This window comes from Primulina eburnea, chromosome 7, assembly GCF_022965805.1.
Source record: "Primulina eburnea isolate SZY01 chromosome 7, ASM2296580v1, whole genome shotgun sequence".
Lineage (NCBI taxonomy): Eukaryota > Viridiplantae > Streptophyta > Magnoliopsida > Lamiales > Gesneriaceae > Primulina > Primulina eburnea.
The window spans coordinates 38,244,124-38,256,781 of NC_133107.1; the positions used below are offsets into that span (position 1 = coordinate 38,244,124).

The 12,658-nt window shown below is 38.9% G+C and overlaps 1 protein-coding gene and 1 non-coding gene across 2 annotated transcripts; one reads left to right on the plus strand and one right to left on the minus strand.

Moving 5' to 3' along the window:
- Positions 1-8,365: 8,365 nt before the first annotated feature.
- LOC140837556 (small nucleolar RNA R71) lies at positions 8,366-8,472 on the minus strand. Its single transcript, XR_012119384.1, has one exon. It is a non-coding gene; the product is annotated as a small nucleolar RNA R71 (small nucleolar RNA).
- Positions 8,473-8,770: 298 nt separating this feature from the next.
- On the plus strand, positions 8,771-10,345 carry LOC140835918 (uncharacterized). The gene has a single exon (XM_073201329.1). The coding sequence runs from the start codon at positions 8,771-8,773 to the stop codon at positions 10,343-10,345; it is 1,575 nt and encodes a 524-aa protein (XP_073057430.1).
- Positions 10,346-12,658: the final 2,313 nt, after the last annotated feature.

Genomic DNA, 12,658 nt, shown 5'->3' on the forward strand with positions numbered 1-12,658 from the left:
ATCGATACATGAAAGACGTCATGTATTCCGGATAGAGAAGGAGGAAGTGCAAGTCGATAAGCTCGATCGCCAATCTTCTCCAGAATCTCGTAAGGACCAATGTATCGAGGAGATAGTTTCCCGCGTTTGCCAAATCGAACAACGCCTCTGAACGGAGAAATTTTCAAGAATACTCTATCTCCCGTCTCAAATACTAACGGTCTACGTCTGATATTGGCATACTTTGCTTGTCGATCTTGTGCTGTCTTCATCCTCTTCTGAATGAGTTTCACCTTCTCTGTCATGTCACGAATCATATCTGGCCCAAGTTCTGGTACTTCTGAAACGTCATCCCAGTATAGCGGAGATCTGCACTTCTTGCCATATAAAGCTTCAAACGGTGCCATTTCAATGCTCGTCTGATAGCTGTTATTATAAGAGAATTCGCAAAGAGGTAGAGAATCTTGCCAACCAATGCCAAAATCTAGCACGACGGCTCTCAACATATCCTCTAAAGTCTGGATAGTCCGTTCTGACTGTCCGTCTGTCTGAGGATGATAAGCAGTACTCAGGTGTAATGTCGTACCTAAGGCCTGCTGTAAACTGTGCCAGAAGTGTGAAGTGAATCGTGGATCACGATCTGATATGATAGACTTCGGCACTCCATGCAATCTGACTAGCTCTCGAATATAAATCTCCGCCATCTGATCCTGTCTATACGTCATTCTGTATGGAATGAAACAAGCAGATTTGGTCAATCTGTCAATAATGACTAAAATCGCATCGCAGCCTTTGGATGATCGAGGTAACTTCGTCACAAAATCCATGGAAATGTGATCCCATTTCCATTCTGGAATAGATAAACTCTGAAGTAAACCTCCAGGCTTCTTTCTCTCAGCCTTCACCTGTTGGCAATTCAAGCACTTAGACACAAATGCGGCAATGTCTGACTTCATCTGTTTCCACCAGAACTGTGTCTTCAAGTCATTGTACATCTTCCTGCCACCAGGATGAATGCTGAATCGACTACAATGTGCCTCTGATAGGATCTGCTGTCTCAAATCTGCAACATCTGGCACAACTAGACGGTTATTCACGTACAACACATGATCTCGTACCTGATATTCTGACATATGTCCTGATCTGACCATTTGAATCGATCTTTGCACGTTCTGATCTCTTCTCTGTGCTTCTTTGATCCTCATGATCAAATCTGGCTCAACTTGAATAGCAGCAATTCGTAGTGGTTTACTATCTGTATCAAATTCTAATCCAGATGTACAGCAATTTTCAACTAACTTGTTAACACCTATCGTCGATAAGGATAGGGAACAAATCTTTCGACTCAAGGCGTCCGCTGCTGCATTTGACTTTCCTGGATAATATTTGATTTCACAGTCAAAGTCTTTCAGAAGATCTAGCCATCTACGCTGCCTCATATTCAGTTCTGATTGAGAAAATAGGTACTTTAAGCTCTTGTGATCGGAAAATATCTCAAATTTCTCGCCATAGAGATAATGACGCCAAATCTTTAATGCAAATACGATAGCCGCCAATTCCAGATCATGAATGGGGTATCGCACTTCATGTGGCTTCCATTGTCTCGAGGCGTATGCGATCACATGGCCTCGCTGCATAAGAACACATCCCAAACCTCTATGAGAAGCATCACAATACACAACAAAATTATCCGTACCTGAAGGTATCGTCAGTACTGGAGCACTAGTCAGCCTTTTCTTCAACTCTCGAAAACTAGACTCGCACTCCTCTGACCAAACAAATGGTGCATTCTTTTGCGTCAATTGAGTTATTGGCTTTGCAATACTGGAGAAATCTTTGATAAATCTTCTGTAGTATCCGGCTAAGCCCATGAAACTGCGTATTTCTGGTACAGAAGTCGGTCTCGACCAACTGATCACAGCTTCCACTTTACTCGGGTCAACAGAAATACCATCTCCAGAAATGATATGCCCCAAGAATACAACTCGATTCAACCAAAACTCACACTTTGACAATTTAGCATACAATTTCTCATTTCTCAGTGTCTGCAACACAATCCTGAGATGTTCTGCATGCTCATTCCTATTCTTCAAATACACCAAAATGCCATCAATGAAGACAATCACAAATTCATCTAAATATTTCTGAAACACTTGGTTCATCAAGCCCATAAATACCGCAGGAGCATTGGTTAAACCAAAAGGCATGACAATAAATACGTAATGTCCATACCTGGTTCGAAATGCTGTCTTTGGTATGTCTATATCTCGAACTCTGAGCTGATGATACCCAGAATGCAAATCAATTTTCGAATACACGGAGGATCCCTGCAACTGATCAAATAAATCATCAATCCTAGGCAAAGGATATTTATTCTTGATCGTTGCCTTGTTCAGTTGCCTGTAGTCAATACACAATCGCATCGAACCGTCTTTCTTCCGCACAAACAGCACCGGAGCGCCCCAAGGAGATACACTAGGTCTGATATATCCCTTGGCCAGAAGATCTTCTAATTGTGCTTTCAATTCTTTTAGTTCAATAGGTGCCATCCTATACGGAGCTCTCGAAATAGGAAAGGTACCTGGTACAAGTTCAATGCTAAAATCTACCTCTCGAACCGGAGGTAATCCTGGGATTTCATCTGGAAAAATATCTGGAAATTCCCGTACTACTGGCAAATCCGCCAATGCCGGGCTCGACTTCTGCATATCTACAGCATAAATAAAGAAACCATCTGCTCCTTTTTGTAACAATCTGTTCATAGTAAGAGCCGAAATCAAGGGAATCCGAGATCTGGAACCCTTCCCGTAGAATTTTCACTCGTCTGTCATCTCGGGTCTGAATCTGACAATCTTGTGGAAACAATCCACGGTAGCTCTGTACTTCGTTAGCATGTCAATACCGACTATACAATCAAAATCAGCTAGACCCAATACTATACAATCTAGGTCGATCTCATGCCCTTCAAACTGTAGAATGCAATGTCTAACCGTAGTTACAGATATCAATCCACTTCCCAACGGAGAATTAATAGATACAACATCTAGCAAAGACTTAACAGGCAAAGAATGCAACAATGCAAATCGCTCTGAAATGAATGTATGCGATGCACCTGTATCTATCAAGATATAAGCAGGATAACCATAAAGAGAGCAGTTACCTGCTATAACATCATCTGGTGCATCTTGTGCTTGCTCTTCGGTCAATGCAAACACTTGGGCCTGTTGCCTCGGAGGTTGACTCACCGTCTGACTACCTCGAGCTCTGGGTTGGGTCTGTGCTGGTGGAGGCTGAAAAGAGTGGACCGATGATGCCTGCCGCTCAAGCTGAGGTACGGAACCGGAGGCTCTTCCACTTTGGAATTGTTGTACACTTTTCTGTGGACAGACTTTGGCAAAATGCCCCGGTTGCCTACAAATGTTACATCGACCTGTAACTCCCTGACACTGTTCAGTTGCATGCCTACCTCCACAAGAATTGCAGTAGACACCTGAAGTCCTTGAACTTTGATCAAAACCAATCTGTCTTGATCCGCTGGAGCTCAACGAACTGCTCCCAGGTCGCTTAAACTGTTTCCCCTTCGCCTTCAGCTGTTCCTTTCTACCACTGCTACTACCGCCACTATCAAATCTTGGAGGGGGTGTAATGGTAGGTGCTGGTGGTCTTGGTATCGGAGCAACATAAGGAGCACTCCGCTGCCTCAACAATCCTGCTTCTGCACCCTTGGCTCGATTCAATGCATCCGCAAAAGTATTAGGTCTTCCCGTGTTTACTAAGGTAAAGATGTCCGGGTTCAAGACATTTATGAATTGGTCCGCCACTGCCTCGTCACTACCTGAAACATGGGGTGCAAAACGAAGCAAAGAAGAGAATTTGGCAACGTACTCCTCAATGTTCAGTGGCCCTTGCCTCAGGTTGGCAAATTCAGCACCTTTATCCTTGCGATAGGAGATGGGAAAGAAACGCTGATAGAACTCCGTCTTGAATCCCTTCCAAGTAATCTCGGTACCCTGCTGCTCTAAAGCTCTCCTAATGTTCAACCACCAATTCTTGGCTATATCTTGCAATTGATGGCCAATTAGCTTTATTCTCTTCTCGTCACTGTACTCCAAAGAGTCGAATAACATTTCAATATCCTCAAGCCAACTTTCGCACTCGATGGCATTCTCGGTACCTTTTAATGTGGGAGGTCGAAAGGATTGGAATCGCTTCAGCAACGTCTCCATAGGGGTCGCTGTAACATCCATAGGATCTCCGGATGTGCTCCCCTGTTCTGGCGCTGCTGGTCGTAGAGGTACTGTTGCTCTTCTAGGCGGCATATCTAATAATCCCACGGATTAGTAAACAAGATATACAACTGTCTCAGCCATCCTCTAGTCAGTTACCTCTGATCTAGAATCAGTTCTGATTCAGTCAATCACATGCTGAAAGAAATCAAATAACAACAACATGTAATAAGGAAAGCAATAATCATGCTAGCACATCATAAAGCAAGGAAGAAGACTCGATCTACCCCGCTCATTCTATCCTATCTCAGTCTAAAGGAACTCTCGGCTCTGATACCACCTGTTGTGGGGACCCGGGCTCTAATTCTTTTTCTTGGGATTAAATGGATCGTTAACATAAAACGTTGGTCAAATTTTCGCTTTTTAACATTCAATCAAATGTTACTAACTAGGCATAAAACATGTCTCTATTTTATTACATCAGCATAATATACAAACATAGGATACAACATTTCTTGTTTTAATCCATCCTCTATAAACTAATAGTGAAATACAATACAAGATAAAAGTAATTCTACTAGTCCATCTGCTAGGCCCGTGATCACCACGCTATGTCCATCGCTCATCTCTGTCGTGACCCAGATCCTGCCCCACCTGTTGTTATGCACACATACAGACATAACAACAGCCGGAAAACCGGTGAGAACAAATCCCAGTATAAACATGTATACATGCATAAAACAATCTAAACATGGAACATGCTGATATGAATGTCATTCATATAAAATAATGCAATGTGAATCTAATCATGTCTAGACTCGACTCGACTAGAACTCTAGGGATCCCGTTGTGAATAAGACGTCACTGGCTGTCACCTACCCTACCAATCGAGGTGCTGTACGTCTTATTCCTAGACTTCGGCCTGATCTGTATCCACGTCTACAAAGGGGCGGTGATCTTCCCCTAAGCTGAGATATCGCCGAACATCTAGTAGTCTGCCTGATCTCCAGACTGCCCTATCTTAATGCATGAATACAAAATCTGCAAACAAGCATAATGCAATGCTACACGATCTGTAAACAAAGCATAGCAAGGTCTGCATACAAATTCTGTAAACCAATCTATAACAATCATAATCATATCAAGGTATAAACAATAAAACAAGTATGTGATTTTGGTTGAGAAACTCAAATGTGATCTCATTTGAGTCGTGATTCCCCAAACAAAACATGTACTATACCTTTCGTCGTAGAATCGTTGTCACGGTCGCCAATACGAATCTGAAATGAAAATGTGGATACGCACTCTATCAATTTCTAATCTAAATCAACATATATCCAAGTCACTACGTGATCTCGATACAATTTGACGGCATAACGACGTAATTCTCGATACCGGTCAATCCAATTCTTAACAGATATCAACACTATCTCATTCTCAATCATAATTCAATACAATATCCATCCAACACACAATAATTCTGTCCCAACAATTCATAAATCATACTGAAATTCATAGGAAAGGCATATGATATCATTTCTTTGATCCGTTTACGAATATATCATGCTCAATACATCAAGAACACAATATAACTATCATATTCTAATTTCCCAAACATCTGAATTTCGAAACCTGTTGAAATTACATAAAACTTACATCACTTTGTAGCCTTTGATGCAAGGAGTTCAAAACCGCAATCGGATTAAAGTATGGATGGCTAAATCTTGTTAAACCACAATTTAAAAGGATAAAGAAAAGTTGAAGCTTTCCACTGAAACTTCCGATTTTTGCTGCAAAATGGAGAGGAAATCGTGCAATGTTATATATATATTGCATGCCTACACACACATGACAAGTCCTTTGAAGTACAAGTCTCGCGCATATGCACGGACACTACTCGCGCATGTGCGCGAGACCTACTGTCTCGGCAGATTTAACACTCGCGCATATGCGCCACTAATCTCGCGCATATGCGCCACAGCTACTGGAGGTGCCGTGCATGTGCGCCATTTCCTGCCGCGCATGTGCGCCAATCTTACTGGAAGCTCCGCGCATATGCGCCATCATTCTCGCGCATATGCGCCAAAGCTACTGGCCTGCTCGCGCATGTGTGCGCCTTTCTTTGCGCATGTGCGCTGATAGGCTTGTAATAGTTAATATTTTATTTTCATATTTCCCATTATTTTAACCTCCGATATGTTTAATTGACACATTTTTGTGTAATTTTATTGTAGGAGGAACTTTTACGGTCTTGGAGCAAATTTGAGTAAAAAAAATGATGTTTATCACATTTGAAGTTTCCAAGATAGAGTTGAAAGAGAATGGCCAAACCAGAAGAAGTCCTGAAATAAGGCGTGGCCACGCCTTATGACGATACTTCAGCTGCCAAAAAGAAAATTGCAAGAAGGGAAAATCTAAATAAAATATTATTTATTATTTTATGATTAGGGTTAATTAAGAAGTTAGTGGGCTTTTAGCAAAAAGTTTTGAGACCCAAAACCTGCACATCACGTGAAGAAAGAAAAGAGGCAGCCTTAGAGATTCTCCAATCACCAATCACCAATCATCAATCTCACGTGAAGGAAGAAAGAAGGCGCAAGACTCCAAATTTTCTTCCAACAAAATCGTTTGCTCCTTTATGCTTTTTTATTTATTTTTCATGAATATTATAGATCAAACCATGTTAGGTTAATTTTCTTAGACTGATTCAAGGGATAGTTTATTGTTTAATTTTATCACTGTGAGGTTTTGCACTTTAATTTATTATTCTTGTTTGCTCAAATATTCGTTGATTTATGATTTAATTATATGAATGTTATACGTCAATTAATCTGACAATTTAATTTGATGTATGATTTTCTAATGCTAACCATGAATTCAGTGATCCGTAATTGTCATGAACGATTGGTACGTGAGTAGCAATAGGTTAGATGTGTTGTGCTATCATAACATGTGTAATTTAAATAAATCAACGGAACTAGATCTTTCAATTGCAGCTATCTCGGTTGTTAGATTTAGGATTAACTGTTTTCTCAAAACGAAAATGCTATTTTTAATTAATATGGAATGCTATCGTGCCCAGTTAATTATTGATAAGTTTTGACTGGATGCTGGGTTTGGTCAATTAAATTAGGAAAACGCAAGAATTTTAGCGGCTATCCCTATTATTCTAAGGTTAATTGTTTGGAATAACATGGATAAATGATTGATTAACCGATGAACAGTGAGATAATTAAATAGTAGAATCCCCTTGAATCAGTATTTTTCTCGTATTAATTTCTTCAATTTATTCTCATCGATTAATTTTCAATTCTAGATTCATTATTCTTTCTTGCTTGGTAATTTTAGTTTAGATTATTTTATTTAGTAATTATCAAAACAAATCCCCCCATTTTTATTTTTATTCTCAAAAGAAATATATCTACTGTTCCCTGTGGATTCGACCCTACTCACCATTACACTCGTTTTTTATTTAAAAGGGTAGGAATTAATTTGGTGGTCAACGACAGCACACCAAATTTTGGCGCCGTTGTCGGGGAGCGGTGTAAGGTTAATTTCTTTTGATTTTTTTTATTTTTATGCCTCGTTCTTCTCGTACAGGTAAACTTGAATACAATCCGGAAATCGAGAAGACAGCTAAGAGATTGAGAAAAGAAGCAAGATTAAAGCGTGAAAATCAACCATCATCATCATCTCCTGATTTGAACGTATCATCGGACTCCAACGATACAGAAAGTGAATAGGACATTGATCTTGAGGTTGAAAGAAGTGAAAGTGACGAAGAAAAAATGGCAGGACAAGCTCAAAGAACACTCAGGGAGTTAGCTAATCCTAATGTTATTCAACAACCATTATGCATTCAATTCCCTACTACTGATGCTACTTTTGAATTAAAATCTGGCTTGATTCATTTATTGCCTACTTTTCGTGGTCTTGCAGGTGAAGATCCCCATAAACATCTGAAAGAGTTTCATATTGTTTGCACAGCCATGAAACCTCAAGGGATTACAGAGGAGCAAATTTCATTGCGAGCTTTTCCATTCTCTTTAGCCGACAAAGCTAAAGATTGGCTCTACTACTTGCCCTCTGGGACGATAACGACTTGGGATAATATGAAACAACAATTTTTGGAGAAGTTCTTCCCAGCTTCGCGAGCAGCCAACATCAGGAAGGACATTTGTGGGATTAGACAGTTACAAGGAGAGACATTATATGAATATTGGGAGAGATTTAAGCAGTTATGTGCCAGTTGTCCTCAACATCAGATTCCAGAACAGCTCCTAGTCCAATATTTCTACGAGGGTCTCTCACTTTTTGATAGGAACATGATTGATGCTGCAAGTGGAGGTGCATTGGTAAACAAAACGCCTCAAGAGGCACGAGCTCTAATCTCCAACATGGCCGCCAATGCACAACAGTTTGGAACTAGACAAGATAACCCTCCACGACAAGTCAATGAGGTAATTGTTACTCCTATCGATCAAAAGTTAGATTCTTAGACATCTCTTTTGGAAAAGTTGGTTGTAGGGCAGGTACAACAGGCCAAAGCTTGTGGCACATGTGCGATGGTTGGACATTCGACAGACACGTGCCCTACATTACAGGAAGATCCAACGCAGCAGGTTAATGCAATCGGTGGATTTCCTGGACAGCCTCAACACCGATATGATCCGTATTCTAATAGCTACAATCCAGGATGGAAAGATCACCCAAATTTCAGCTACAGGAATCAAGGAGGTCAACAAGGATATCCACAACAAAATTTTCACAAATATCCATCACCTGCGCAAGCCTCTAACTCAGGTATGTCCCTAGATGAAATCGTGAAGGCCTTAGCTGAGAACACTCAAAAATTTCAACAGGAAACGAGGGCTAGCATTCAGAATTTGAGCACTCAAGTAGGACAGTTGGCGACCTCAATTCACAAGTTGGAAGCAAAAAATTTAGGTAATATACCTTCTCAGACAGTGGTGAATCCAAGAGAGAATGTGAGTGCAATTACTTTGAGAAATTGTAAAGAATTGGATGTTCAAGAAATTGGGGTACAAGCATCAATCAAGCAAAAGGAAGAGAATGAGATAAAGGTTGATGATAAAATAATCAATCAAGATGATGCTCCGAAAGATAAGTTTTCTCCTCTATTTGAGTATAAACCTATTCTCCCATTCCCTCTTGCATTGAACAGGAAATGTGAAAGTATTAAGGAGTTGAATGACACTCTTTGTAGAGGCGAGGTAAATATTCCTTCATTAGATGTTATTAAACCAGTACCTCGTTGTGCTAAAATTTTAAAAGAATTGTGTACTACAAAAAAGAGACATAAGTTGAAGGGGTGTAAAAGGGAAAAGATAGGAGAACATGTTTCTGCTTTTATTCCAAAAACTATTCCTATCAAATGCAGTGATCCAGGTATGTTTTCTATCCGTTGTACCATTGGCGATACTAGACTTGAAAAGGCTATGTTGGATTTAGGTGCTTCTATCAATGTCATGCCTGATTCTGTTTATAATTATTTAAAACTTGGACCTCTGACTGAAACCGACATTGTGATCCAGTTGGCTGATAGGTCCACTGTTTATCATAGAGGTGTTATTGAAGATGTTCTTGTGAAAGTTGAAAATTTGGTTTTTCCTGCTGACTTTTATGTGCTTGACATGGAAAATGATGATTTAAACAGTCAAATTTTACTAGGAAGACCATTTTTGAAAACTTCAAAATCTGTCATAGATGTTAATAGTGGTACCCTTACTATGAAATTTGATGGTGAGATTGCAAAGTTTAATATTTATGATACCATGAAATATCCTCTTAGTGAAAGCACTATTAATACTCTTGATATCGCTAATCACTTGTCACAAGAAAATTCAAAATTTGTGCATAAGAATGATTTAGAGGAGATTATTGAAAGACATGTTGAAAATTCTAATACTAGATTTTCTCTCTCTGATTCGCAGATATCTAAAATTGAGCGCAGACTCCCTCCAGATCGACCCAAGCATGTACTCATGAAAAAAAGAGGAAATATCCAAGGGACAGAGATTTCCAAGAAATTCAAAGAAAACATGCACATGCTGAAATTTGCTATGAAAATATTCAAGCGGGATAAAGTGGACAAAGTGACCATCTATGAACCACCATGAGCAACAAGAAAGAATGAATGTCGAGCATAACGACATTAAAAAAATTGCGCTTTTGGGAGGCAACCCAAATTTTAGTTCTTGTATTTTTTATTTTATTTTATTTTTCCAGTAGAGGTTTTAGCATAAGGCGTGGCCACGCCTTACTGAAATACCTCTACTGTTTAAAAAAAAAAAAAAAAAATTTTTTTACAGCAGAGGTTTAAGCATAAGGCGTGGCCACGCCTTATTGAAACACCTCTACTGTTTTAAAAAAAATAATAATAATAAAAAAAAAATTACAGAAGAGGTTTTCGCATAAGGCGCGGCCACGCCTTATTGAAACACCTCTTCTGCTAGCAACTTTTTCATTTTCAAAAAAAAAAAAAAAAAATTAACCTATTCTTTTGTTTCTCTACAGCGCCACCTCCATCTGCGCTCGTCCACCTTCGCACAGCAACATCGCACCACCACAGCAGTTTCGCACAGCCACGATCTCCTCCGCCTGAAAGTCTCTCGGCCCTGCACACACATCTTCTCCAGCGCACCATCGTTTCCCCCTCCGCAACAATAGATGATGTTTCTTTACGATGCTCAACATTTTTCAGGGGAGTTCTCTAACTTCATGCTATTTTATCGTTTTACTTGAGCATCTGTTTTGTATCATTGAGGACATTGCCACATTTAGGTGTGGGAGGGTATATTGCCTTATTTCTCGTTTTAATTTCTTTTTTATTCTCATTTTTTGCATAAAAGTAAAAAAAAAAAAAAATAGTGACGTTGTTAGTTCCTAGCATCTAGTTCATTTGTTATCTCTTTCTTCTGAATCCTGATTGCCTCCGATGCGAATAAATAAAAAAAATGATGTTTTCTTTGCGTGCAAATTGTTTTTGCATTCTCACTTTTGCATTATGAATAAGTTGCTCTTGATGATAGTTAGAGAGGACAAGTGTGTGGGATTTAACACAATTGCTATATTTTTTCTTTGGTGAGTTTTGAGCCTATGAGCAATCATGATATCATGCTCCATTTTCTTTGATGGTGTGTTGTCATTGCATTGTTAATTTTTCTAGAACTTGCATTGTTATACATGTCTTTGTCAACACTTTGTGGTGGATTAGGTGCATAGACAAAATGATAAGGACATTAGGTTAAAACCATTTTCTTTCGCATCATCTGGGCCGTTCGTTGAGCCTACCCTGATTCATAGACCCCTAGTTAACCAAGTTTGAGCCTCAGCCTTTTTCTTTGAATGAAAATAACCACATTACAATCCGTGATAAATCCTTTTTTTTTTGTTATCCCCCTTTTTTGAACCTTGAATTGGAGAATCATGTAAACTTTTCACAACTAGCATCACTCAATCCAAAATAGTGTGAATTGTTTGGATTTAGCCAGTCTCAAATCCTTATAGTGCCGTCTACAAAAAAAACAAAAAACAAAAAAAAAAACAAAAGATGGGAAAAAGAAGAGAAGTAGACGAAGTGAGAAAGAAAAAAGAGACGAAAAAAAAAATAAAAAAAAAATTCTCTTGATGTTATAACGAGGTTGAAGATGTTATTATTTGGATGCAATTGTTTTTGTGAAAAGTGCGTATGATTTCTCCAATTCCAGAGCTCATTGTTCCCTTTTTACCCTACCTTACCCCTAGCCACGTTACAACCCATTTATAGCCCTTTTTGTTTGTGTATTTTAATTCATTCATTTAGTGGAAGGATGTGATATATTTGCAAGCCTATGGTAAAAATTTTCAGTGCATTTGACACGAGAGTTTGTTGATATATGTATCCTAAACACTAATGAGCGGAATGAGCGAATCTGGTGAGGAGTTGTTAAATCCCATGCATTTTAATTTCTACACATTCTGATTGCAGTGATTGTTCATGATGTTATTTTGTGGGATGCTCTGAAATTAAAATGTCTTGTTGCATGAAAAATGTTTTGGATAAGTAGAGGAAGCGAAAGGAGGACGAAAATTGAGATAATGAGTTGATCTATTTTATGCTTGAGGACAAGCATCGTTTAAGTGTGGGAGATTTTGATAGGCTTGTAATAGTTAATATTTTATTTTCATATTTCCCGTTATTTTAACCTCCGATATATTTAATTGACACATTTTTGTGTAATTTTATTGTAGGAGGAACTTTTACGGTCTTGGAGCAAATTTGAGTAAAAAAAATGATGTTTATCACATTTGAAGTTTTCAAGATAGAGTTGAAAGAGAATGGCCAAACCAGAAGAAGTCCTGAAATAAGGCGTGGTCACGCCTTATGACGATACTTCAGCTGCCAAAAAGAAAATTGCAAGAAGGGAAAATCTAAATAAAATATTATTTAT

What these genes read in the sequence shown, in the direction of transcription:
- LOC140835918 (XM_073201329.1), top strand. Translation starts at nt 8,771, where the DNA reads ATGGTTGGACATTCGACAGACACGTGCCCTACATTACAGGAAGATCCA.